Source organism: Ursus americanus, chromosome 14, assembly GCF_024610735.1.
Source record: "Ursus americanus isolate L20-20 chromosome 14, mUrsAme1.1.p, whole genome shotgun sequence".
Taxonomy (NCBI): domain Eukaryota; kingdom Metazoa; phylum Chordata; class Mammalia; order Carnivora; family Ursidae; genus Ursus; species Ursus americanus.
This window is the reverse complement of record NC_142140.1, coordinates 44,917,982-44,943,327: the sequence shown is the minus strand read 5'-3', so window position 1 is coordinate 44,943,327 and position 25,346 is coordinate 44,917,982. Positions and strand designations below refer to the sequence as shown.

General features: G+C 46.5%; 1 protein-coding gene across 3 annotated transcripts in view; it reads left to right on the top strand.

Annotated features, from left to right (window-relative positions):
- The window catches only part of NWD1 (NACHT and WD repeat domain containing 1), a 61,069-nt gene extending 39,299 nt beyond the window's left edge, over positions 1–21,770 (top strand). For 2 of the 3 annotated variants that reach the window (XM_087867187.1, XM_045778819.2), the window contains exons 13-20: positions 3,316–3,524; positions 7,260–7,532; positions 8,847–8,937; positions 13,043–13,197; positions 14,921–15,197; positions 16,699–17,249; positions 19,691–19,796; positions 21,345–21,770. In XM_087867187.1, coding sequence (XP_087723313.1) covers positions 3,316–3,524; positions 7,260–7,532; positions 8,847–8,937; positions 13,043–13,197; positions 14,921–15,197; positions 16,699–17,249; positions 19,691–19,796; positions 21,345–21,646 — 1,964 coding nt within the window. In that variant the 3' untranslated portion in view covers positions 21,647–21,770. The remainder of the gene's footprint in view (positions 1–3,315; positions 3,525–7,259; positions 7,533–8,846; positions 8,938–13,042; positions 13,198–14,920; positions 15,198–16,698; positions 17,250–19,690; positions 19,797–21,344) is intronic. The other variant, XM_087867188.1, reaches the window with a different exon arrangement.
- Positions 21,771–25,346: the final 3,576 nt, after the last annotated feature.

Sequence of the window (25,346 nt, the reverse complement as noted above, 5' to 3'; positions counted from 1 at the left end):
TCAAACACAGCCATTATTTTCTTAAATTTTTTAAAAGATTTTATTTATTTATTTATTTGAGGGAGAGAGAGAGGAGAGGGACAAGCGGACTCCGTGCTGTGAGCAGAGCCCGATGCTGGGCTTGATCCCGTGACCATGAGATCATGACCTGAGCCAAAATCAAGAGTTGGCTTGAGCAAGCAACTGAGCCACCCCGGGGCCCCAAACACAGCCGTTATAAAATATCCAATTATAGAAGCTTGCAGCTAAATCAGTTCTATTAAAACAAGGTAATAAATACACAAAACTCATCGCTTTTTTTTTTTTAAGAGTTAACATTGTAATACCAGGTCCTTGCATTTTTCCCTTCTGTGATAACGTTGAGGCAAATTCTCTGGCTCTCCTCCTTTATGACCTTGCTCTCTCCTGGATATTTCTCTTTCACTGCCTACCCACTTTATTTTTTTTCAAGATTTTATTTATTTGAGAGAGAGAGAATGAGAGAGAGAGCATGAGATGGGGGAGGGTCAGAGGGAGAAGCAGACTCCCCGCCGGGCAGGGAGCCCGATGCGGGACTCGATCCCAGGACTCCAGGATCACGACCTGAGCCAAAGGCAGTCACTCAACCAACTGAGCCACCCAGGTGTCCAAAACTCAGCACTTTCTAGGTATTGTACACACTCTGTTACCCATGCTCTTGGCTACTATACCCGTGTGGTGGAAATGGGGTGCTTGCTACTGGTTTCTCTTTACAATCCTACATTCAATGACATCATGTTAGTGGCTTGAAATCAACCAGGGGTGAGAATATTTATGCCAAGGAAATTGGCAAATGCCACAAATCAGGGCTTTCCCCAAACTCCTTGGAGAGCCAGTTGTGAGACATTTACTAGCATATTGTTGTTCTAGTCCCTTCCCCCAAGGACTGTTTGGGCATACATAAGTATATGTGGTTTATAGAAAGTCATGTAAGCTTTTGCTTGTATAACCTGTTTTTTTTTTCCCGTAACATCACATATTTTGCCTCTTTCCATATTACGTATATATCTAATTCATTTTAACTGTGGCATAGTGTTCCATGTATGGGGATATTTTGTAACACATTACTATTTATACACACTTTGGGTTTAAAAAATATCCAAATTGGGGCGCCTGGGTGGCTCAGGCGTTAAGCGTCTGCCTTCGGCTCAGGGCATGATCCCAGAGTCCTGGGATCGAGCCTCGCATCAGGCTCCTCTGCTCCACTGGGAGCCTGCTTCTTCCTCTCCCACTCCCCCTGCTTGTGTTCCCTCTGTCGCTGGCTGGCTCTCTCTCTGTGTCAAATAAATAAATAAAATCTTTAAAATATATATATATATATATATACATATATATATATATATATATATATGTATATATATATATATCCAAATTGTAACAAATAAAAATTACCCACTCTCCTCCTGTTATTTGAATTATAAAGAAGTAAAACTCCCTTTGGTCTCTCCCATCCGTCAGTCTCCATGGAAGTGATCAGTACTCACAGTTTGTTATATGCCATAAGCAATTTTTTTCTGGGCTTATGCAGACATAGCTCTGTATAGGCTCATGTACTTTGAGTTTTTGTCAAAAGCAGGTGGTGCTATTTTATACAGTGATCTGTAATTTGCTTTTTTCACAATGTATTGTAATGATACTTTGTAGCGGCTGAGAGCTTGGGCTCTGGGCTGGAATCCTGGCTCCACTACTTATTAACCATGCGGTTTTGGATAAGTTACTGTACTCAGCTGTGCCTCTGTTTCCGTATCTGTACAATGGGATAATAATAGTACCTCATAGCATTTTTATGAGATTAAAGGAGTTTAATGTATGCAAAGTACTAACCACTACACTTGGCACATAGAAAACCCCCGGTAAGTATTGGCTGTTGTAATAATTTATTACGTTTAAGTGTATATGTAGATCTATCTTATTATTTTTAATGGCTGCATGACATTCTTTATAAGGATGTACGATATTATTTAACAACTCCCTTTTCATAAATAGGTGGTTTGTAATTTTATTTTTAGAAGACAACACTGCAACTAACATCCTATATCTTTACCCACCTATGCTATTATTTCAGCAAAGACACATTCCTGGAAGTGAAATTTCTGAGGCAAATTGTATGGACATTTTCCCTTTTCCCCTCTTTTTCTGAGCATTTTATTTCCAAATAATTCTAGACTCACAAGAAGTTGCTAGAATAGTGCAGAGAAGTCCCTCGTACCCTGTATCACTTTCCCAGAATGGCAACATCTTATGTAACTATAGTGTATTAACAAAACCAAGAGACAACACATTTTAACTTTTAGTAAGTGTTACCAAATTACCCTCTACAAATTCATATCAATTTATACTTCCATCAGCAAAGTATGAAAGTAACTTATTTCTTGTATCTTTGGTAGCAGTCCAGGGATCAATCTTTAAAATTTTTGCCAGGGGAGCCTGGATGGCTCACTAGGTTAAATGTCTGACCCTTGATTTCAGCTCAGGTCATGATCTCAGGGTCATTAAGCCCTGTGTAGGGCTCCTCACTGAGCGTGGAGCCTGCCTAAGACTCTCTCCCTCTCCCTCTGCCCCTCCCTTCCAACTTGTGCGTGCACACATGCGCGTGCTTTCTCTCTCTTAAAAAAATTGCCAATATTTTGCATAATAATGGTATATTGGTATTTCATCTTGCATTTTTGTGATTACTAGTGAGGTTGCATATCATTTTCTAATGCTTATTGTGTACGTGTACTATATTTGTAAATTTCCTGTTTATATTCTTGGTCCAATTTCTGAGTAGGTTGTTTGCATTTTCCCTGCTTATTTGGAAGAAACTTTTGTTTATTAAGGAGAGTATCCATTATCTGTTATATATTACAGATATTTTCTCTTCATCTGTCATATGACTTTCAACTATATATTCAACTTATCCTCCTGAAATTTTGCATATTTACGTAATCCAGTTGATCAAATTTCCCTCTTTATGTCTTCCAAGTTTCATGTTTTGCTTGGAAAATATCTCTCCAAGATTGTAAAGTCTTCTCTATAACCTTATCTTGTTTTTACACGTTTATTGATTTTAAGCACTCCCTGGATGATGCTGAACTTTTGTAAATTTCAGCGATCTCTGTTTATCACATTCACATATGGACAATTGCTTTAATCACAGCCAGTTTGGGGCTCTTAATTGAGTTTTGCCACATTCCATTATTTGTAATTTGCTTATGTTTGAATCCATCATCTTTTCTAAACTAACAGGCATTTTGGGAGTTGGAAGTCAAAAATGTTTCCAGCTAATATATTCTCCCTAACCCTGGTCTACTGCAGGAGAGGTGAGGTGTGTGGAGGTGTTTGCCAAAGGGACGCTCGCCCTCTCTGCCTCAAAGGACCACACACTGCGTTTGTGGGATTTACTCTCTGGGCAGGAGAAATTCACCATTTGGGATGGAGGTTCAAAATCTCCCACTGACCCTGAGATCTGGAGTCTTCACATGGATGAAGCAAAGAAGGTTGTGTATGTGGCATCTGGCTCAAAGGTAACTAACACCTGCCCTGTTTGCAAAGGAAAGCTGCAACCAGAACATTCCAAGACTGCATATGCTATTTCTAGGAGGTGGGTCTCCCCGATACGGGGCGGGCATAAACAGGGGTGCACAATCACTGGATAGGATGCCATAAAGGGTTTCAAACTTGAATTAGATGATCTTGACAGTTCTTTCCGACCCTAAGAGTTGAGATCTTTCACCTTTTTTTTTTTTAAGATATATTTATTGGGGTACCTGGGTGGCTCAGTTGGTTAAGCCTCTGACTCTTGATTTCTGCTCAGGTCATGATCTCAAGGTCATGAGATGAAGCCCCACATTGGGCTTGAGGCTCACCGGGGTGTCTGCTTGAGATCCTCTCTCTCCCTCACCCTCTGCCCCTCTCCCTGAACTCTCTTACACACACTCTCTCTAAAAATAATCAATAAATAAAGTATCGGTGGGGAGGGGCAGAGGAGAGAATCTTCAAGCAGGCTCCCCACTCAGCAGGGAGCTGATGGGGCGGGGGGCTCCATCTCATGACCCATGAGATCATGACCTGAGCAGAAACCAAGAGTTGGAGGCTTAACTGACTGAGCCACCCAGGTACACTTAATTTTTTTTAATTGGTCATTTTTAGTGCTATAAATTTCCCTCTGAGTACAGCCTTACTTGCATCCCACAAACCTTACTCTGTCATGTTATCATTTACCTTCAGTTTAAAATACTTTCAGATTTCCCTTTTGATTTGCTCTTTGGTCCGTGGGCTATTTAGAAGTATGCTCTTCATTCCCAGATATTTGAAAAGTTCCCAGGTAGCTTACTTTTTTCCTTCCTAACTTAATTTCATTTGTATGATGAATACTTTCAAATGTATTGAGACTCATTTTAGGGTCTCTCTTGGTAAATGTTCCCCATACATCTGAAAACAATATGTATTCTGCTGTGTTATTCCTTTATGTCAATTATAACCCTATGATCTGAGTGTGTGATGAATAGAGACACAGTAGCACAGCGGGTGAAAGAAAGTTTAGGAACTAAAGGCATGGGGGAAAGTCTGTACCTAACTCCCAGTTGACTTCTTTGCAAGTTGAGTGATCTTGAATGTCACCCTCCCGCTCTGCCTCCATTCTTCATCTGCCTGATGAGATTGTGACTGAAACACCTGGCATAGTGCTTGGTGCATAGTAAGCACCAAATACTCAATAGCTATTAATTATTATATTTTATTAGTAGCGGGCAGTTGTTAACATAAATAATATTGGTGGTTTATCAACTGTGCTGTCCAATATGGCAGGTCACCAGCCAAATGTGGCTACTGAGCCCTTGAAATGTGCCTATTCTGAATTGAGATGTGTTGTAAGTACAAAACACACACTGGCTTTCAAAGCCTTAGTACCATAGAAACAATGTAAAAGAGTTCAATAGGAATTTGATATTGATTACATGTTGCCATGATAACATTTGGACATAGGGTTAAACAAAATACATTATTTAAATCAATTTCACTTGTTTCTTCCTACTTTTTTTAAAGGGACTAATATAAAATTTGAAGTCACACAGCTTGCATTATACTGTTCTTGACAGTGCAGGCTTAAATATTAGAGACGTGTTGACTGATTTCAAAAACTGGTTAAAGAAATCATTTTTTTTTATCAGCAGAAGTTTGGGAAACACAATAAAGAAATAAGAAATAATAGGGGCACCTGGGTGGCTCAGTCAGTTGAGCATCTGACTCTTGGTTTCAGCTGGGGTCATGATCTCAGGGTTGTGAGGTCGAGGCGGTGTTGGGCTCTGCACTCAGCAGGGAGTCTGCTTGGGATTCTCTTCCTCTACCTCTTCCCTCACTCAGTCACTCTCTCTTGCTCTCCCTCTCTCTAAAATAAACAAATCTAAAAGAAAGAAGAAAGAAAGAAAGAAAGAAAGAAAGAAAGAAAGAAAGAGAAAAGAAAAGAAAAGAAAAGAAAAGAAAAGAAAAGAAAAGAAAAGAAAAGAAAAAAGAAATAAGGGCACCTGGGTGGCTCAGTCGGTTAAACGTCTGCCTTTGGCTCAGGTCATAATCCCAAGGTTCTGGGATCAAACCCCATGTCAGGCACCTTGCTCATCAGGGAGCCTGCTTCTCCCTCTGCCTTTGCCTGCTGTTCCCCCTGCTTGTGCCCTCTCTCTCTCTCTCTGTCAAATAAATACATAAAATCTTTTTTAAAAAGGGGCGCCTGGGTGGCTCAGTCGTTAAGCGTCTGCCTTCGGCTCAGGGCGTGATCCCGGCGTTATGGGATCGAGCCCCACATCAGGCTCCTCTGCTGGGAGCCTGCTTCTTCCTCTCCCACTCCCCCTGCTTGTGTTCCCTCTCTCGCTGGCTGTCTCTATCTCCATCAAATGAATAAATAAAATCTTTTTAAAAAATTTTTAAAAAGGCTTTAAAAAAAAGAAATAAGAAATAAGAATTAATCCCAAAGACAACCACTGTTTTAACATATGTATGAGTTTGTTTCTGTGGAATGTGTGTGCACATACAAGTGTGTATGTGTGTGTAAGTATAACACAAAATGGGGATAAAAATGGGGATAGAAAGCTAGCTATGCAGCTTTAAAAATCTATCTTTATTTGCCCATACCTCAAACTTTCTTCAGAAACAGCAGGCTTAGTGATTTTGTGAGATGTCCTGCATTGACTCCACTATCAGTTCATTAAACTGATCCCTTCCTACTGGACATATAGGTTGTTTCCAGTTCTTTGTACTTTCAAATAACTGAGACAACTTTTCTTATACATAGATCTTTGTATCTCTCATTTTTTTAAGGTTTTATTTATTTATTTGAGAAAGAGAGCAAGTGCACACACATGTGTGCCCTCCCCCTCGAGTTGGATGAAGGAGTAGAGGGAGAAGGAGACTCCCTGCTGAGCGGGGAGCTCCATCCCAGGTCCTCGAGATCATGACCTGAGCCCAAGGCAGACGCTTTACCGACTGAGCCACCGAGGCGCCCCTCTCCTTATTTCTTTAGAGTAAACCCCAAAAGTAGAATTAATGGGCAAATGTTTACTCTTTAAATGGTTGCTATTGATTTTTTAAGAGATTTTATTTATTTATTCATTTGAGAGAGAGAGTGAGAGAGAGCAGGAGTGGGGGTAGGGGCACAGGGAGACACAGACTTCCCCCTGAGGGGCTCTATCCCGGGACTCTGGGATCACAACCTGAGCTGAAGGCAGACTCCTAACTGACTGAGCCACCCAGGTGCCCCGGTTACTATTGATTTTAAAAGGTACTTTTTTTGGTGAGGTTAACTATGAAACCTGCCGTATTCAATAATTACTTGTAGTGGACAGATACATGAATGCATACAGTATGGCTGACTTTTTCCCCCATTTTTAAGATTTATTTTGGAGAAATTTTAGGTTCATGGACATGTTATAAAGCTATTATAGAGAGTTCCCGTATACCCTGCTATCCAGGCTTCGGTCATGTCAGCATCTTGCCTACCCAGGAAACATCTGTCACAGCTAAGGCATGAATACTGGTAAAGTTTCTAGCAACCTCACTCAGACTTGACTCCGATTTCATCAGTTTTTCCACAAATGTCCTTTTGCTGCTCTAGGATCTAATCCAGGATACCTCTCCCCTCTGCCTTTTTTTTTTTTTTTTTGGCACTAACTGTTGAAAATAAAATGCACGCACTATGAAAACACACAGTTTTTGCAGCCGACTCCAGAGTCTCTCACTGAGATTTCTCTTCCTTGGCATGATTCCATCAGGTCAGTGCTTGGAATCTGGAAACTGCAGAGCTGGTTTTCCGTATCCTGGGAGATGTCTCCGACCGATGGATGTGCACAGCGGCACTGGCTTCTCGGGCCGCGCTGCTGACCGTGTCTGAGGTTGGCGTGGCTAGTCTGTGGAGCTCAGCCACAGGAAAACTGCAGGGGAAGCAACATTTGTCCAGCGTCAGAGAAGAAACACCTACCTGTGGGGTCTCAGTCCAGAAGCAGGGCAAGATGGTGACGGGGTTTAGCAAGGGCTCCATCTCTTGGGTAAGTCCCTCTCCTGAATGTGGTGCCCGCACTGCTCAGCTCCAACGTGCCCAGGGGTCCCAGAAGTGGGGAGAAGCCACTTCACCTTTGATCATTTCATAAATGACATTTGGTGTCTTCACAAAAATGTCTCTAGACATTGCCAATTGTCCTCGGCCGGCGGGGGTGGCACAAAATTGCCCTCCCCACCCCTTGAGAACCGCTGCCCCGGACACATAAAGTGAACAAAGCAAACTTGCAGAAGAGTGTCTCTGATGGGTCGTGCAAGTGCTCATCTCTGCAAACAGATGCCCCGCAAAGCAGACAACGGTCCCTTCTGGGGGGAGGGGAGGATGGCAGGAAAGGTGAAGAGAGGTTCATGGTGTGCTCTGGATACTTCTTTTTTTCCCCCCACCTTATACGGTATTGTTGTTTAATTTTTTAAGTTTTAAAGGAAACATGTTTTTAAAGATTTTATTTATTTATTTGAAAGGAGAGAGAGCACAGGCAGGGGCAGAGGGAGAGGGAGAAGCAGGCTCCCTGCTGAGCAGGGAGCCCAATGTGGGACTCGATCCCAGGATCTTAGGATCATGACCTGAGCCGAAGGCAGACGCTTAACCGACTGAGCCACCCAGGCACCCCAAGAAACATGTTTAAAAAAAAAATCATCAATAACAGCCACGGGGAAATTCACTTTCTCCTACCCCTGCTAAATAAAGGTGAACAAATTTATATTTTCTAAGTATTGGCTTGGATTGGTGCAAACAACTCACTTTTCTTGGCCCCCCCATGTGTCCCGTCTGTGCCCCTCACTGAGATAACTAGCAGACAGTTTTTGGCTCATGGACTGGTGGCGGTCAGATACTCAGAAGTCAGTAGCTGGACTGGGGCTGCGGGACTGAGGAATGAACCATCCTCTTAGGTCTAAACAAAATTGGTTCTGAAACTCGGGAACGGGGAGAAACCAGTGTTTCGATCTTATCTGAGATCTCCAGCACTCCCCCAGGGGCAGAAAACAAATGCTGGAATGTTCTCCAGGTCTCTGAGTTGATTACAAAAACAGCATCAACAACAATAATACTAGCTGCCAGGGTTTGAAGGCTGACTGTGTGCCGGGGGTGGGGGGGGGTGGGCATTCTACGCACTTCTCAGGCCATGATGGCCCTGTGCCGTGGTCTTGTATCATTGCCCATTTCACAGATCAGGAAACTAAGGCACCCAAGGGCTAAGGCATTTGCTTAGAAACTGATGAGTGGCAGAGCCTTGCATCCAAGCTCCCGACCCTGGACCCTTTACCCCTGAAAATGCTTGATAGGCACCCTTGACTTTGTACAGGTTTCCCCCGAAGGAGACAGCCTGCTGGAGAAGCTTCCGGAAGCCGTGAGGTTCCTGGTACTCTCTGAAGACGAGTCCCTTCTTGCTGCAGGTAGCGTCTAGCTCTTATTCGGAGCCATGAGGAGGCAACCCCGGGTTTGGTTGGAAGAGCAGACGGGCTTGGGGCAAGGCAGGGAGGCCGTCTTAGACCAGCGGCTGGCAAACCTTTTCTGCAGCGGGCCACACGGTATGCATTTTTGGCTTTGCAGACCCGGTGGTCTCTGTCGACCCAAATCAAGCCAGTCCCTGTAATGTGGAAGCCACCACAGATGCTGTCTCACGTAGGCGTGGCTGTGTGCCAGTCAGACCTCGTTTATGAAGGCGGAAATTTGGATTTAGTATCATGTTCACCTATCAGAAAACAGGAATCATATTTTTATTTTCGTGAAACTATTTAAAAATGTGAAAAGTCTTCTGAGCTCACAGGTCATACAAAAGTAGATGGTGGGCCAGCTGTGGCCCATGGGCTGTAGCTTGCCAACCCCTGTTCGTTATCTCTGAGATGGGGTGGTTATCCCTGCCAGACGGGTACAGGGATGGAGGGGTGCCGCGTGAGAGGATGGGGTGCACTCAGGGGTGAGCCAGCCCACGCGACCCCTGCTTTTAGGGGCTCTCAGGCTAGCAGACGGTAAGGTAGCCACAAGGAAGAGTGGTTGGTGCAATGACCAGACAAGAATCAAGGGTTATAGGAGGGTGTGACGGGTTTCCCTTCTTGAGTCTGAAGCAATCAGGGAAGGCTTCCTAGGCGGTGACCAACAGATACTCTTCAGCCTGATTTTTTTTTTTTAAGACTATGTTTTAAAGATCAGTTTTGAAGGGTGCCTGGCTGGTTCCGTCAGAGGAGTGTGTGACTCTTGATCTCAGGGTCGTAAGTTCAAGCCCCACCTTGGGTGTAGAGATTACTTAAATAAATAAATATTTTTAGAAAATCAGATTGGGGTTTGCAGCCAAATTGAGCAGAAAGTGCAGAGATTTCCCTTATACCTCCTACCCCCTATACTCACAGCCTCCTCCAATATCAGCACCCCCCCCACTAGGGGGTCGCATTTGCTATAAACGATGAACTGCATAGACACGTCATTGTCACGCAGAGTCCGTGGCTTACCTTACAGTTCAGTCCGGGTGTTGTACATTCTGTGGGTTTGGACAGACGTAATCTCATGTGTAATGATATATGTTCACCATCATAATCTCAGGGTATTTGTTCTGCCCTAAAATTAGCTGGATTGTTTTTTAAAGACTTTATTTATTTATTTGAGAAAAAGAGGTGGAGATAGCAACAGAGATAGCGAAAGAGAGCACAAGCGGGGAAGAGAGGGAGCCCTACACGGGGCTCGATCCCAGGACCCCGGGATCATGACCTGAGCCAAAAGCAGATGCTTAACTGACTGAGCCTCCCAGGCGCCCCCAGCCTGATTTTTATAAAGCCATTTCCAGCAATCAAAGACAACAGTAGACCAGTGCTGTCCAGTAAGGCAAACCACAAACGTGAGCCACGTTTGTAACCGAGTGTCCTCATGACCCTATTGAAAAAGGCAAAAAGATGCAGGTGTCATTCGTGTTAATAACATATCTTGTTGAATCCAACACATCCAAAAATTCGACATGAAATTGATATAAAAATTATTAATGGTCTATTTCACATTTTAAAAAATTCTTGTGCGAAGGATATGAAACCTGGCACATGTTGTCCACTGACAGCTCGTCTCAACTTGGCTCAGCCACAGTAAGAGCCACACGTGGCTCGTGGTGACCATACCCACATGGAGAGCGCAGGTCTAAGAAATAAACAGCCTCTGAGCCTGACTGATGGATGATTGACTGATCATACATCTTCCATCCTGTTTCCAGAAGAATTTTAGGTGGTGTAAGTATGTGTGAAATGCAGCATGGGGAATAGGAATGACAGAAGAAATAAAAACGAGGGATAGAGGCACACCATGGAATCAGGACCAAGGCCAAAGGCACTGAGGACCTCAGTGACCTAGAGCCTCATCACAGTGGGTCTCCAGTGGGGCTCTGTCCAGCAGCCAGTGAAGAGGGGCCTGAACGGCTTCCCCATCCACAATGTTGGGACCCCACCCATTGCTCAGGAGATGTACCCTGATCCCAACTTAGATCAGGCAGGGATTTCTTCCAAGTGTCATAAACGGAATTGCGGCTCTGGCGTCCCCAAGATCACCATCAGGTCTGATGATTTGCTAGGGCTCAAAGAACTCAGGCTCGTGCTCGAAAGGATACAGATGAAGATCAATGAAGGGTAGAGGCACTTGGGGCTGAGTCCAGAAGGCACCTGGCACGAGCTTCCTGCTGTCCCCTCCCCGTGGAGTCACGGGGACAGCACCTACGTCTCTCAACAACAGGGTGTGATGACAGTGTCCCGCCAACTAGGGAAGCTCACCCCACCTTGGTGGCCAGGATTTTTCCTGGGGGTCTGTTATGTGGATCCGGCTGACCACCTACACAGCTGACCTCAGTCTCTAACACCCCCTGAGGTCAAGCCGATACCACGTGTCCCAAAGCTCCCACCATAAATCACATGTGAGCACACGCCATCCCGTGGGCCCAAGGCCTCAGAAAACAAGGAGACTTTGATCAAGCAGGGCATTCCAGGGGCCTAGAGGGCAGCTCTCAGGAGCCAGGCAAGGACCAAACCATGCGTGTGCGGGATGTCAACAACACCAAGCTGCTCAGTTAATCCTTTACCGCTCAAGAATGGAATGCAGATATCCTTGGATAGCAGATGTCCTGATGCACTTGATCCGTTTCCAGTAACGTCCTTCTGTGTGAGCCTCAGGTTCCAGTCGAGTTCAGCGAAACAATTCCATGGAGGGCCTGGAGAGGCAGTAAGATGGGCTGTCAGCCCCCAGCTTCTCCTGCGCCGACTTGATTCCGGCATTTCCAGGAAATGGAACTGAGTTGGTGCAGGCCAGGTGCATAGCACACAGCCCCAAACCATCACCCCCAGGGCTGCGGGCCCTGGAAGAGCTGCATAACCTGGCCTTTGCCCACTTTCCTGCACCGCCAGGGGTCCTCTCAACAAAGCATTCACCCACCCCATTTTGGAACACACATGAGCTAGTCGCCCTGGGTGGGGAGCCCGAGAAAATGCAGAACGTCCATTGTGAATACAGAATACAGTTAAATTTCAGATAAACAACCAATCAAGCTTTCAGTATAAGTATATCCCATGTAATATTTGGGATATACTTATACTAATCAGAATTTCACTGTTTATCTGAAATTCAAATTTAATGGAGTTGTCCCTTGGGTTTTTTGCTTTGTGTTGCTTTGTGTTAAATCTAGCAACCCTCTCTCTCCCTCATCTCCCGCTCCTCCACTCCGCCCCAGCCACACTGGCCTCTGTGTTGCTCCTGAGACATACCCAGGCCTCTCCTACCTCCTGGTCATCCCATGCTGTTCCCGCTCTTCCAGTGCCTGCCCCCTTCTCATATGGCTGTTCCAATGTCCTGTGGTTGCTGTAACAAACGACCACACAAACGTGATGGCTCTGACACAATAGTAATCTCTCTTCTCACAGTTCTAGAGGCCGGAAGTCCAAAATCAAGATGTGGGCAGGGTCACGCTCCCTCCAAAGGCTCTGGAGAAGAATCCTTCTCTCTCTTTTTTTGCCCTTTGAGCTTCTGCCTTGTGATTCTTTGACTTGTGGCCACATGTCTCGGTCTCTGCTTCTGCCTCCATGTTGCCTTCACCGCCATGTGTGTCTCTGTGTCGTCATATCTCACGGCACCCAGTCCCCTGACTTCATTGTCCTCATCACAGACTGTAACTGCTTTCTTTTCCTTCCTATCTTCCTCCTTCCCTCCCTTCCATCTTCAAAACATGCCTACGTATGTCCAGTTTTGTGCTGGTTCTGGGACGCTGCGAGCAGCCCAGACAGGCAGTCCCAGGGTTCCAGAAACAAATAGTCTTGTGATAACAGATGACTTGGCTGTTTCCTGTGAGGTTATTGATCAATGCGGTCTGCTGCCCCCCTCTCCGCAGCTACAGGCTAGGTGAGGATGTCTCTCTTGTTCAACACCGTATTCCTCCCACCTCCTCGTAGCAGGTGCTCAGAAAAATCTTTGTTGACTGAACTGAATTACTCTCGAGCTCCTCCAGGAGTGAAAGGGGTAATCCCATGCCTTGCATTTCAGGGTTTGGAAGATCTGTGCGGATATTCTTGGCCGACTCACAGGGGTTTCATCGATTCATGGCCACTGACCTTGAACATGAGGACATAGTGGAGACAGCCGGTTTTGGTCCTGAGAACAATCTGATTATTACTAGCTCCCGGGACGCACTCATTCAGGTGAGGGATCAGCCTCACTCCGCCTCTGACATAGAAAGTATGATTCCTTAGGGGTCTTTTTGCTTCAAAATATAGAGATAAAACCTAGTACAGGTGAGGGGCGCCTGGGTGGCGCAGTCGTTAAGCTTCTGCCTTGGGCTCAGGGCGTGATCCCAGCGTTCTGGGATCTAGTCCCACATCAGTCTCCTCCATTAGGAGCCTGCTTCTTCCTCTCCCACCCCCTGCTTGTGTTCCCTCTCTCGCTGGCTCTCTCTCTGTCAAATAAATAAATAAAATTAAAAAAAAAAAACCCTAGTACAGGTGAAACAGGGCAGGTCATTGGGAGGATGTGGGGGAGGGATCCCCGAGACCCAGCGACAGACCTGGGGGTGGGGGGCGGGAATTACCAAAATGTTCAACAAAGGATATAGCGTTCCCACCGAAACCTGAAAACCTGGGAGGATTTTGGCCTTCAGAGTGGGGCAGGGTTGGGGGTACATGGAGGAAAATTCCCATTGAGCTCAAAGTTGTCCTGCTGGTGAGAGAAGTACATAATAAACTAGCGGTTCTCGGAGCGCCTGGGTGGCTCCGTCAGTCAAGCATCTGACTCTTGATTTCAGCTCAGGTCACGATCGCAGAGTCTTGAGATCGAGCCCTATGTGGGGCTCTATACTCAGCAGGGAGTCTGCTTGAGGATTCTCTCTCTCTTCCTCTGTCCCTCCCCACCGCTCTCTGTCTATATATATAAAAAAATAAAAAAATAACACAAGTAGCCGTTCTCCAACATTCTGGCCTTAGGACTGCTTTACATTCTTAAAGATTATTGAGGACCCCAAAGAGCTTTTGTTTATGTCTGTTATATCATTTTGGTTGATAATTTTTTACCAAATGATTTATTTTGGAATAGTTTTCAGACTTACAGAAGAGTTGCCAAAAAAGCAGAGAGCCCCATATCTAAATATCTACTCTTCACCCAGCTTGCTCCATATTAGTATCTCATGCCACCTGAGCCCTTTGTCAAAACTAAAAAATTATATTAAGATAATACTATTAACTGATCTGCAGATTCTGTTCTGATTTCACCAGCTTTCCCACCAATGTCCTTTTTTTCTTTACTCCAGGATCCAATCTAGGATCCCACGTTGTATTTAGTATCTATTGGTAATTACCATATTAAAAATTAGACATGAGGAAATCCAAAAATACATATCCATTGATTCATGAACATTACACGTCAGTGTAACAACAGACTTCTGTGAAAATAACTATAGTTTCTGAAACAAACAAACTTATGGGAAGAGCGTCATTGTTGCACATTTGGACAAATCTCTTTCATGTCTGGCTTAGTAGAAGATAAACCGGCTTCTCATATTTGACTCTGCATTCTCTTATCTGTTATGATAGCACATGTCCCGTAGCTTCTGGAAAACTGCAGTGCTCACTCGTGAGAGGAAGAGGGTAGAAAAGGCAAATAACGTCTTGAATTATTATAAACACAGTTTTGCCTTTGCATGCCTTCCTGACAATCCCTGGAGGTACCCTCCAGGGGTTCCCTGGGAACACACTTTGAGAATTGCTGTGGTAGTGGATGGGAGGAGGTGTGGGGAAGTTCGAGGGGCTGGTGAAGGCCCCTGAACTGCAGCCTGAGACTCCACCCTGGGTGGACAAATAGACTTATGCCTATTTCTGAGCTATGACAGCAGAAGGAAGAAGTCAGCTCTGGCCCTCTGCTGTCCATCCTTAGGTGTGGAGTCTGTCAGAGCAGGGGACCCTGCTGGACATTCTGGAAGGCGTTGGGGCCCCCATGAACCTGCTGGCCTGGTGTGGGGCCTTGGTGGCATCTGCTTCCCAGCAGTCCTCGTCTTTTAAAGTCTGGGATCTCACTGATGTTCAGAAGCCGAGGGCCTGCACCCCGTTTCTGGATCGCACCGGCCTCACTGCAGTGTCACACAATGGAGGCTACGTTTACTTCCCCAAGATTGGGGACAAGAACAAAGTCACCATTTGGGACTCAGCGGAAGGTTGGTAAGATAGAAGCATGGTCGTTCTTGTGGGGAAGAGCCAGAGCCCCTGTCTTGGTCGGCTTGAGCTGCTAGAACCAAACACCACGAACTGGGCAGTTTCAACAATAGACATTTATTTCTCATGGTTCTGGAGGCTGGGAAGGCCAAGGCCAAGGCCAAGGCCAGGGCACCGGCAGATCAGTGTCTGGTGAGAGCCGGCTTCCTGGTTGCAGATGGCCACTTTCTTATGTCCTCACAGGAGCGCAGAGAAGGAAGCAAGCTCCCCAGTCCCTTATGTAAAGGCACTAATCCCATCGTGGGGGCTCTGCTCTCCTGACCTCATCACCTCCCCACACTATCACATCAGGGGTTAGGATTTTGACATGTTACTATGGGGGGACCCACTCAGTCCATAACACCCCCATACCTCCAGTGAGTTTGAAAGTGGCTAATAGAGACAGGACTTGATTTTATACCTTTTCCAGCGTGCGGGTAATTGGCCATCTGGTCATCAATCCCTGTGTTAGTTCGGGTTTCCCAGAAGCAGGGCATGTGACGGGGATATTTGCACAAGGGGTGGGTGGAGGGGAGCTCCTGGAGAAACCCGAGAGGGAGTGAGGGAAGCAGGCAGGGGCAGGGGGAGGGCTGAACAAGGAGGTGGGCTCAGCCTGACCTCAGGGGGGGCCTGGAGTATAAATTGCAGCTCAGAGTTGTTCCATCTCAAAGCAAGAGGGCCAATCTTTTGTATCCCCATATCGGGCAGTCTCTGGCTGCAGGCCATTCTGGGTGGTGAGCCCAGCCCCCCAAGCATTTTGAGATAAGGGGCTCTCTTCCCCTGGAGGCAGTGGGCAGCCTTGGGGCTGGGCGCCCTGGCCGGTAAAGGGGGTCTGGGCACGTCACCAATGGTGTCTGCTGTAATCTCCACGGGGCGAACGGAGGTACGGAAATTCCTTGTTAATGATAAAATACTATGAGAAAAGAGATTGACTCTCACCCTCCTGCTTTCATGGGTTTGGCAGATGTTTGATTAGTGCCAGCTGTGGAGCCGGGCTCTGGGGTTGGCAGGGAGCAAGACGGATGAGGTTACAATGTTTGAGGTGCTTGTGGCTAGTTGTGGGGTGAAGCCGGGCACAAAGGTAGGGGGCACAGTGGGGCATGAGATAGAAGTGTGCAAACTAAAGCCCATTTGTGAAGAGCTTGCACTCACAGCTCATACAGCCCGCAAGGCAAAAATATTTACTCTCCGACCCTTTCCAGACGTTTGTAAAGGAAAGGTCTGGGATGAGAGGTCATGCATGTCCCTTTGTCCGTCTGTCCCGATGGGGAGCAAAATATCCTTGGAAGGTGGTAGGCAGGGCGGTGAGGAGATGGCAGGACGGGAGTGGAGGCAAGGGGATGGCAGTGGACACGTGGGGGAGTACGGATCAGGAAAGCAGTTTTTAAAATCCTTAGAAATAGGAAAACTGTGGCACGAGCATTCCTCCGAGCTGCTCTTGACGTGGTCTTCTCTCCGTGGCAGGGGAGGAACAAGATGCCCTGGACACCTCCAATGAGGTCAGGTGTCTGGAGGTTGCCCAGCGGGCCAATCTCCTTTTCACCGGCCTCGTTTCGGGGGTGGTCCTGGTGTTCCCTCTGAATTCCAGACAGGATGTGATGTGCATTCCCCCTCCTGAGGCCCGGAAAGCCATCAACTGCATGGCCCTTAGCACCGGCGAGGAGCGCCTGGCCATCGCCTATGACAGCATCGTCCTGGTGCTGGACATCAGCCCCGGGGATCCCTGTCCCGTCATCGACGGGCCGACCTACACCTTCTACACCCAGCTGCCTGAGACCATAGCCAGCGTGGCCGTGCTGGCCGACTACCGTGTGATCTACGGCATGACCAACGGCGACCTCTTCCTTTACGAGTGTGCGAACTCCAAAGTGTTCCCTCTGGAGGCCCACGGGAGCCAGGTCGCCTGCATGCAGGTCAGCCACCAGGAGCAGCTGGCGGTCAGCGGGTCCGAGGAAGCCCTGCTGTGTCTCTGGGACCTGCAGGCCTGCAAGTGGAGGTTTCAGATGAACTACACGGTGCGTGGCCCACACACCACGTGACGCGAGGTCCCCGCCTTAGAAAGCTGAGGACAGGTGTCCTGTACTAAGTGCACACTGCGAACTGTCGCCCGGGGTCGGGAGCGGGGTGAGGCCAGTGAGAGACGCTCACCCTGGGAGCAGAGTTTAAGGGGCAGCCAAAAACTCAGCAATCAAGAGAGATGCTGTTTTAATGCAATGTTTACCAACATCGAAACAAATACAAAAAAAATCCACAAAGAACAAAATACCATTTTTAAAAAGATTTTATTTACTTGAGAGACAGAGAGAGAGAGAGCAGGGACAAGGGGCAGAGGGAGAGGGAGAAGCTGACTCCCTGCTGAGCAAGGAGCCCAATGACGCGGGGCTCGATCCCAGGACCCTGAGATCACGACCTGAGCTGAAGGCAGACGCTCAACCGACTGAGCCATCCAGGCGCCCCCAAAATATCATTTTAAATAAAGACGGGATCAAGTCCTGCCCCAGCACACCTCTGCCTGCCCCTCCTTACCCTAATCCTGCCCGCCGTCCTTGCGTCCGACAGTTTTGATTGCCCGGTCTGCAGTAGGCCCCTTTCTAGCCGTGGCCAGGGCACACACCGTCCTGCCTCTTAGAGCCCCGCTCTCGGAGGGGACACTGCGTGAGCTCCGGGAGGGCAGGATCTTTCTGTGTTTTGCTTACAGAGGTGGCCCCCATCCCTAGGAGAGCTCCCGACCTGTCCTCAGGGCTCCGTAAATGTTTGTAGAATATGAACAAGGCAGTGGGGGCGCCTGAGTCGTTCAGTCGGTTAAGCATCTGCCTTCGGGCTCAGGTCATGATCCCAGGGTCCTGGGATCGAGTCCCACCTCCAGCTCCCCACTGAGCAGGGAGCCTGCTTCTCCCTCTGCCTGCCGCTCCTGCTGCTTGTGCTCTCTCTCTCTAAAATAAATAAATAAAATATTTTTTAAAAATAAAATAAAAAAATAAAAACAAAAGAGCAAAAACATGATGGGCTGTGGAGTGACAAGAGCTTTGAGGAGACAATAGGACAAGGTAAATGGGGTAGAATGGCAAGGGCCGCTATTTAGGAAGGTCAAATAAGTCTGGGGGCGCCTGGCTGGCTCAGTCAGTAGAGCATGCAACTCTTGATCTTGGGGTCATGAGTTCGAGCCCCATGTTGGGTGTGGCGATTATAAATAAATAAAAAAAAAAGAAGGTAGAATAAGTCTGGTGGAAGAGCATTCTAGGCAAAAGGAACAGCAGCTGTGAAGGCTCTGAAGATGGAAACTGACTCCTTAACAGAAGAAGTATCTCAGAGTCCACGCTGCCCATCTCATAAGAAGCTGTGACAGTTTTTTTATATCCATATAATTAAGGGCTTTAATAAATATATTCATATATTCATATTACATATTATATAAAATGCATATATTAAAATATCATCCTAAAGTTTTATCCTCACAACGACCTTATAAGTTTGGTGTTATTATTCCAGTTTTTCAAATGGGGAATGAAGACCATACTTTTGGTTGCAAGATGTAAAAACTATTCATAAACCTAGGGAGACGATCTTGTAACTATGAGAAGAGAGTACAGATAGTTTTGTCTTAAAAGGCCTTCGTCCCATCTGACCTTTACTTTTATGAAACCACTCTAATACTGAGCTGTCAGTCATCTTTTGTCTTGTTGAGATGGGAAATGCCACCATAGAAGTTAAACACACCTAGCTTGTTGGTTTTGTTTGTTTGTTTGTTTATTTTTTAAGTAGGCTCCACACCCAGTGTGAAGCCCAACGTGAGGCTCAAACTCATGACTGTGAGGTCAAAACCTGAGCTGAGATCAAGAGTAGGATGCTTAACTGACTGAGCCACCCAGGCACTCCCTCCCTTTTTGTTTCTAAATAAACTTAATTTTGGAACGATTTTAGATCTACAAAAAAGTCATGAAGATAGTACAAGGTTCCCCTCTACCTCTTCCTCACCCACCTTCCCCGACGTTAACATCTTACGTAACTCGAGTACATTTGTCAAAACTAAGAAATTACCACGGGGACAGGATTGTTAACTAAACTACCATCTTCATTGGGATCATACGTTTTTCAGTGAATTTCCTTTTCCTGGTCTAGGATCTGATCTAGGATGCCCTATTGCAATTAGCATATAGCCTTTAACTAGAGACCATGAGAGCTAACGCTTGCTTGTAGAATTGAGGTCACTTAGGAAATTAAATCTGGTAATTCCTGCTTTCCAGTGCCAACTGTCTGCAAACCTTTCAGTCCAATCCCTATGAAAATGTGTTTTGGTCCTGGGAATCTTGGTGATGGAATATACCCATCTCTCCAGGGTTTCGTTGGATCCATCCCCATGGGAGGCTTACATGCCTGGCTTCTGATACAAGTGCCTTGCGGTGGGTCTCCTGGGTGTCTCAGTTTGAACTCCAGATCACATTGTCTTTTTCTACAGAATTCTTACTGTAGAGGAGTCCAGTGTGTCTGCTTCTCCATGGATGACAATTATGTGTATGCGGGCTTAAAGGATCGCTCCATCATCGTCTGGAGTGTGCAGGATGGTGAGTCATTTTGCTTCGAGGGGAAGATTGAGCTTAGATCTTAGGCCTTGTGTTGGGTTCTGGGTGTTGGAGGGCCCTGCCCTGGCCTTCCCCAGCTGGGGGGGAGCTGCTTAGAGAGAGGTGTCTGCAGGTGAAGGGGACAGGCCCCCCTGGAGCTACATCTCCTCTTCTAGACCCATGCTCTGGATACCTGGAACCCCGAAACCTTCTCCCCACCTGGGATGGTGCCCTCTTTAGGGCCTGAGCAGTCCTCTTCCCCAGGCTCATCCTTCTGAGGGTGGACTGTGCCCCCTAGTGGGAGCACCCCTAGACTTGGGGGTGGCCATGGGGTGATGAGCATGGAGTCTGGATGCGTGAGCTGGGCAGGCGGTTTGCATGCATATGTGTGAGGCCCCTAGGAGTGCAGAACAGAGCTGGGTATGGGAAGAGAAGGGGGCCAAGCTGCATAAAGCTGGGGACTAGCTCTCCCACACCATTACATTCTATAATGGAACTGAAAAGCCTGGTGATTCTCTACCCAAACATGACCTTCCACGTGATTCTGAAAGTACATCCATCAGTGTAGGAGGACAGAGCAAATTTCACTTAATAGTTTATCAGCTAGGTTTGCAACATTTACATATTGTGCCTTATAGGATATGGGCCTTGATTCCTTCTCTTGCGCCAGGTCTTGTAAATGATAGGGACAGCTTGCTTAAGACCAACTGCTTTGAAAACGCCACATCTCTTGGTCTGCTCAGTGCTACCCTAAAGGCATATTAATGAGAGTGAACATTTCTTTGTACTGGGTACTGTCACTAAGCTATTTAACTCTCTTGACAGCCACCTCATTTTACAGAGCAAAAATTGAGGCTCTGAGAGATGGGGTGACTTGCCCAAGGTCACATAGTGAATAAATGGTAGGCAGTAGTTCGCAGCTGGTCTGCCTGGTCCCCATGGTCACCTGTCACCCTCCTACATAGTCTCCTATAGAGAAAGGACCCCTTATGACACTGGCAGGGAGGCAGGTGCCAAAGTGAAGAAGCTGAAGTTCAGGGAGATTAAGAGATTTGTCCAAGGTCACAAAGCAAGTGAGTGAATGAAGATCAGGTAGATTTGAATACATTGTAATCAGATACAGTGCAATCAAATATAGTGTAGTCTACTACTTTGTGGCAAAGATGCCTGGCAAAAAGTCACAGATGGTTCAGAAGCTGAGAGCTGCAGATTGTGGCCGTAAAAGCCTATCCTGGGCAAATTCACAAAGTCTCTTCCTCCTCCTCCTCCACTAATAATATTTACTGAACTCACTCTGGGCTGAAACTAATACCAAAGCACCTGACACACGTGACCTCTTCGAGTCTTAGAATTCCCCTCTGCAGGTGGGTTTAGTTATCATCCCCATATTGCAGATGAAGCAAGAGGGACTCCAAGAGTTTAGAATGTGTGCACAAGCTAGTAAGGAACATAGCAAGGATTTGACCCCATGCAGCCAACTCTCCAATGGGTGAAACTGGATCTCTGTAGCCCCCACTCTCTCATTAGTGCCCTGCCCTCTACCCCCAAAAGGCACCCTGCTGGCTGTCCAGTTTGTCCACGCTGTGGTGAACAGGATCATTCCAACTTCCAATGGATTCATCGCCCCCACTAGACATGGCTATCTCATCCGCGAGCGTTTCCAGTGCCCTTCGTCAAGGACGTTGCAGCAGGACCCTCTCAAGAACTTCAAGAAGGCAGTGTGGAAGGTCAAATCCAGACAGAGAGAAGAGCTGGCAGCTGCTGCAGGAGCACACCAAGGCTCAAGATCAGCAAGTGCCCAGAGAAATGAATGCAAATCGAACAAACGTTCACAAGTCTGCCTGCTAGTGTAGAACCCCCTGATAAGGGCATGGGACTCCGGTGAGTTCACCCCATTCAATCTGGCTGACACAAAGAGTATGTGTGTTTTGATGTATATCTGGACCCAAAGCCTCAGATTATATGACTCAGACCCTGTTTCTCGCCACACTTCTATTCCTCTCTCCTTGTTGGCTGCAGTCAAAGACTGGCTACCCCCAGGTTAGCAACATGACAGCCAAGGTCAGTAGAAAAGAGACCTTCCCCCTGCCAGCAGTCTGAACCAAAATGCTGGCCCTGATTCTGTTGGCCCCAGTGGGCTCATGCACCTGTCTCTGGGAGAATGCAGTGCTGTGATTGGCCAGCCTGACCCCGTGCCCACCAGGGCTGAGGATAGAGTAAATACCACCCACCCAGGTTGCCTGAGCGTGGGAGAGGCTAATCCTGGGAGGGGAACTGGGCTGCTGGTACAAGGCAAAGGGAGGGTGGATGGATGTGAGACTGATCAAACCACAGATGTGGACCATAGAGCTTTATAATTTATAAAGCATTAGGTGCTATGGTCTGATCCTATCACAGCCCATACTTCAGGGAGGGTGGGAGTTTCTGCATCCATTTTACAGACAAGGGAACTGAGCCTTGGTAGGTAGCTGTGATTTTCTCAGGCTCACAAGCTTGAAGTGCAAGAGGTCTGGGAAAAGAGAGCCAGGAGACGTCCTGTCCCCATCCTGTTGGACCACCCCCCTCTAATTTTAGTCTCGGAAGCATGACTATTCCACAGGTGACACACTCACATGCCCACGGGGCCAGCGAGTAATTGAGATGATTGCCGTGCACCCGGGTGAGCAGCAGAGACTGATGGGGACCATGGGTCTTGAGGAGGATGGGTGCTCTGCCTTGGGTGGACATTGGCACCCTGACTCTACCCCAGAATGGCCACGGGGAAAAGCAGCAAGAGCTTCCTGTTATTGTAAACAAAGCCAGAAGCCCAGATTTCTATGCAAAATATTCCCATTTTTAAAAGTCGGCGATTGGCTCAAATTTACATCCACAGGCACATTTAGCCTGTGTGTCTCTAGTTCAGGAGCTGACTTCATGACCCAAGCCAGCATGAAAACAATAAACCGGTTTTCATTCTTCCATCCCTACTCCCTGGCTCCCAAACTTTGAGGTTAAAGATCCTCTTTTATCTCAAAAACTGGAGGCTCTTGGAAGTGGACAAAACGAGCTCCCGACCTCTCTGTGCTGAGCTTTTGGACCAGCTCTGCTCTCCCCAAGTTCAGCAGAGGGAACCGTTTCTGTTCCACTAAAATGGATCTTGCTTCTTTGCCCACAGCCTTCCGAAAGCTCCCCCTTGCTTCTGGGGCTTGCGCTATAAAGATAGGAAAGTCCAAACTTCAAGGTGCTATGCCCTCTCCCCTCTGTCGGATTCCAGACAGTTTCAGAAAACGCAACCTTAGAAACAGAGGCTTTGAAGTTAGATGTGACCCCGTTGACTGTCTTCTTCAGTCATTTCCCAAACGAGGGTTCCCGGGGTGGGGGTGGGGCTTTGGCAGTTCTGCAGATGTTAGCATCAAATTCCATTTTGAAAAAATATTTTAAACTGTAATTTTAAAATGCATGGTCAGCTGGGTGAGGCAGCAGGTTTTAAGGTGCTGGAGAAAACTCACTTAGGATTCTCCCTCCATCATCGTTTAACTGAGATTTTGATGGGAGCCCTTGAGGAGAGCTACTCTTGGCCACTACTTCTCTGTGAACCGGGGGCTTTGCCCATTGCGGAAATAGAGGACGTCATGACAGAGTAAGACTTCAGCCACAACTTCAGGTTTAAGATGTATGTGTCCAGGGGCGCCTGGGTGGTTCAATCATTGAGCGTCTGCCTTCGGTTCAGGGCGTGATCCCGGCGTTCTGGGATCGAGCCCCACATCAGGCTCCTCCGCTGGGAGCCTGCTTCTTCCTCTCCCACTCCCCCTGCTTGTGTTCCCTCTCTCGCTGGCTGTCTCTCTCTGTCAAATAAATAAATAAAACCTTAAAAAAAAAAAAAAAAGATGTGTGTGTCCAGCTCAACAGCCTCAGTGAGAATCCATTGCTTGTACGTAAATACTACTTTGAACGTAGGAGGAGATATTTTACTAATAAAATGTGACTCTGAATTGTTGTTCTATTGGAGTTCTTTGCAGTGAGCTCTCATTTATTCGAGAAAGAGTTTGGTTGCTCTGACAGTTTGACAAGCACTGTGCTTTAGGGAGGTATGACTTAGCCAAGGTCCTCCAGCCATGGCGGAGCCAGGATGAAAGCAAGCTTACGGCAATCCGATTCCACCTCGATCTCCTACACTGAGCAGGACCATGTAACATAGCATCCAAACTGGAACACTTCTGAGAGCAAAGGTGGGGCTTTAAAAGATTACTCCCGACCATTGAAAAAAAACTGGATTGTCCCAAGATGAGTGGAATAGACACCCCTTTAGTAGCAGCAGGAATTATACGAAATTCCAGAGACTTTTAAAAATTGAGATATAATTAACCTATAACACTGTATCAGTTTCTGGTATATGACATAACGATTTGATATTTGCATATACTGCAAAACGATCACCACAATAAATCTCGTTAACATCCATCACCACAATAGTTACACATTTTTTTCTTGTGATGAGAACTTTTTTTAAAGATTTTATTTTTTTTTTAAAGATTTATTTAGTTAGGTAATCACTACACCCAATGTGGGGCTTGAACTCACAACCCCGAGATCAAGAGTCACATGCTTCACCCACTGAGCCAACCAGGTGCCCCTTGTGATGAGAACTTTTAAGATCTATTCTCTTAGCGACTTTCAAATATACCGTACAGTATTATTAACCACAGTCACCGTGCTGGACATGACATCTCCAGGACTTACTTATCTTATAACTGGATTTATCTTATAACTTTTGACCACCTTCACCCACTTTTCCCATCATCCCTCTCCTCTGCCTCTCGTAACCACCAATCTGTTTTCTGTATCTGTAAGTTTGGGGTTTATTTTTTAAGTTTGAAGTTTAAATTTATTTTTTAAAATTTTACTTTATTTGAAAAGTCTACAGACTTCTTATTTATTCACTTATCCCAACGTGAAAATGGTCAAACCTATAGCCAAGTTGCAATACGTGGACAATAAACATGAATTTGCTCACCATCAAGGTTCAACAACCGCCCTATCACTATCAATCTTCTGCTAAAACATTTCAAAAGTGAGGGCCAGGACTGGGCGAGGATACTGAGGTACTCATCTCAGGCACAAAGCTTTTTTTTCTTTTGAGTGAAAGAGAGAGAGAGAGTACACGAGAGTTAGGGGAGGGACAGAGGGAGAGAGAGAATCCCAAGCAGGCTCCACTCTCTGACCGGAGCCTGACACAGTTCTCAATCCCACGACCTGGAGATCATGACCCAAGTCACAGTCAAGAGTCAGACCCTTAACGGACTGAGCCACCCAGGGGGACCCCTCAGGCACAAGTCTTAAGGGTGCACCAAAAAACTCAGCAATCAAAGGAAGTAATATTTTATTTCCATATTCTTAAAAAACTCAAAATGGATTAAAAAATGCACGTTGAACAAAATATCAACAGTTTAAATTATAGATGGGATTTGACCCTGCACTTGAATGAACTTGCTTCTTACCCTCATTTCGGCTCTGATGATGTCAGGACACCTCACTGTCAAAATGCATCAGAAGACATCTTTTCAGGAATCAAGT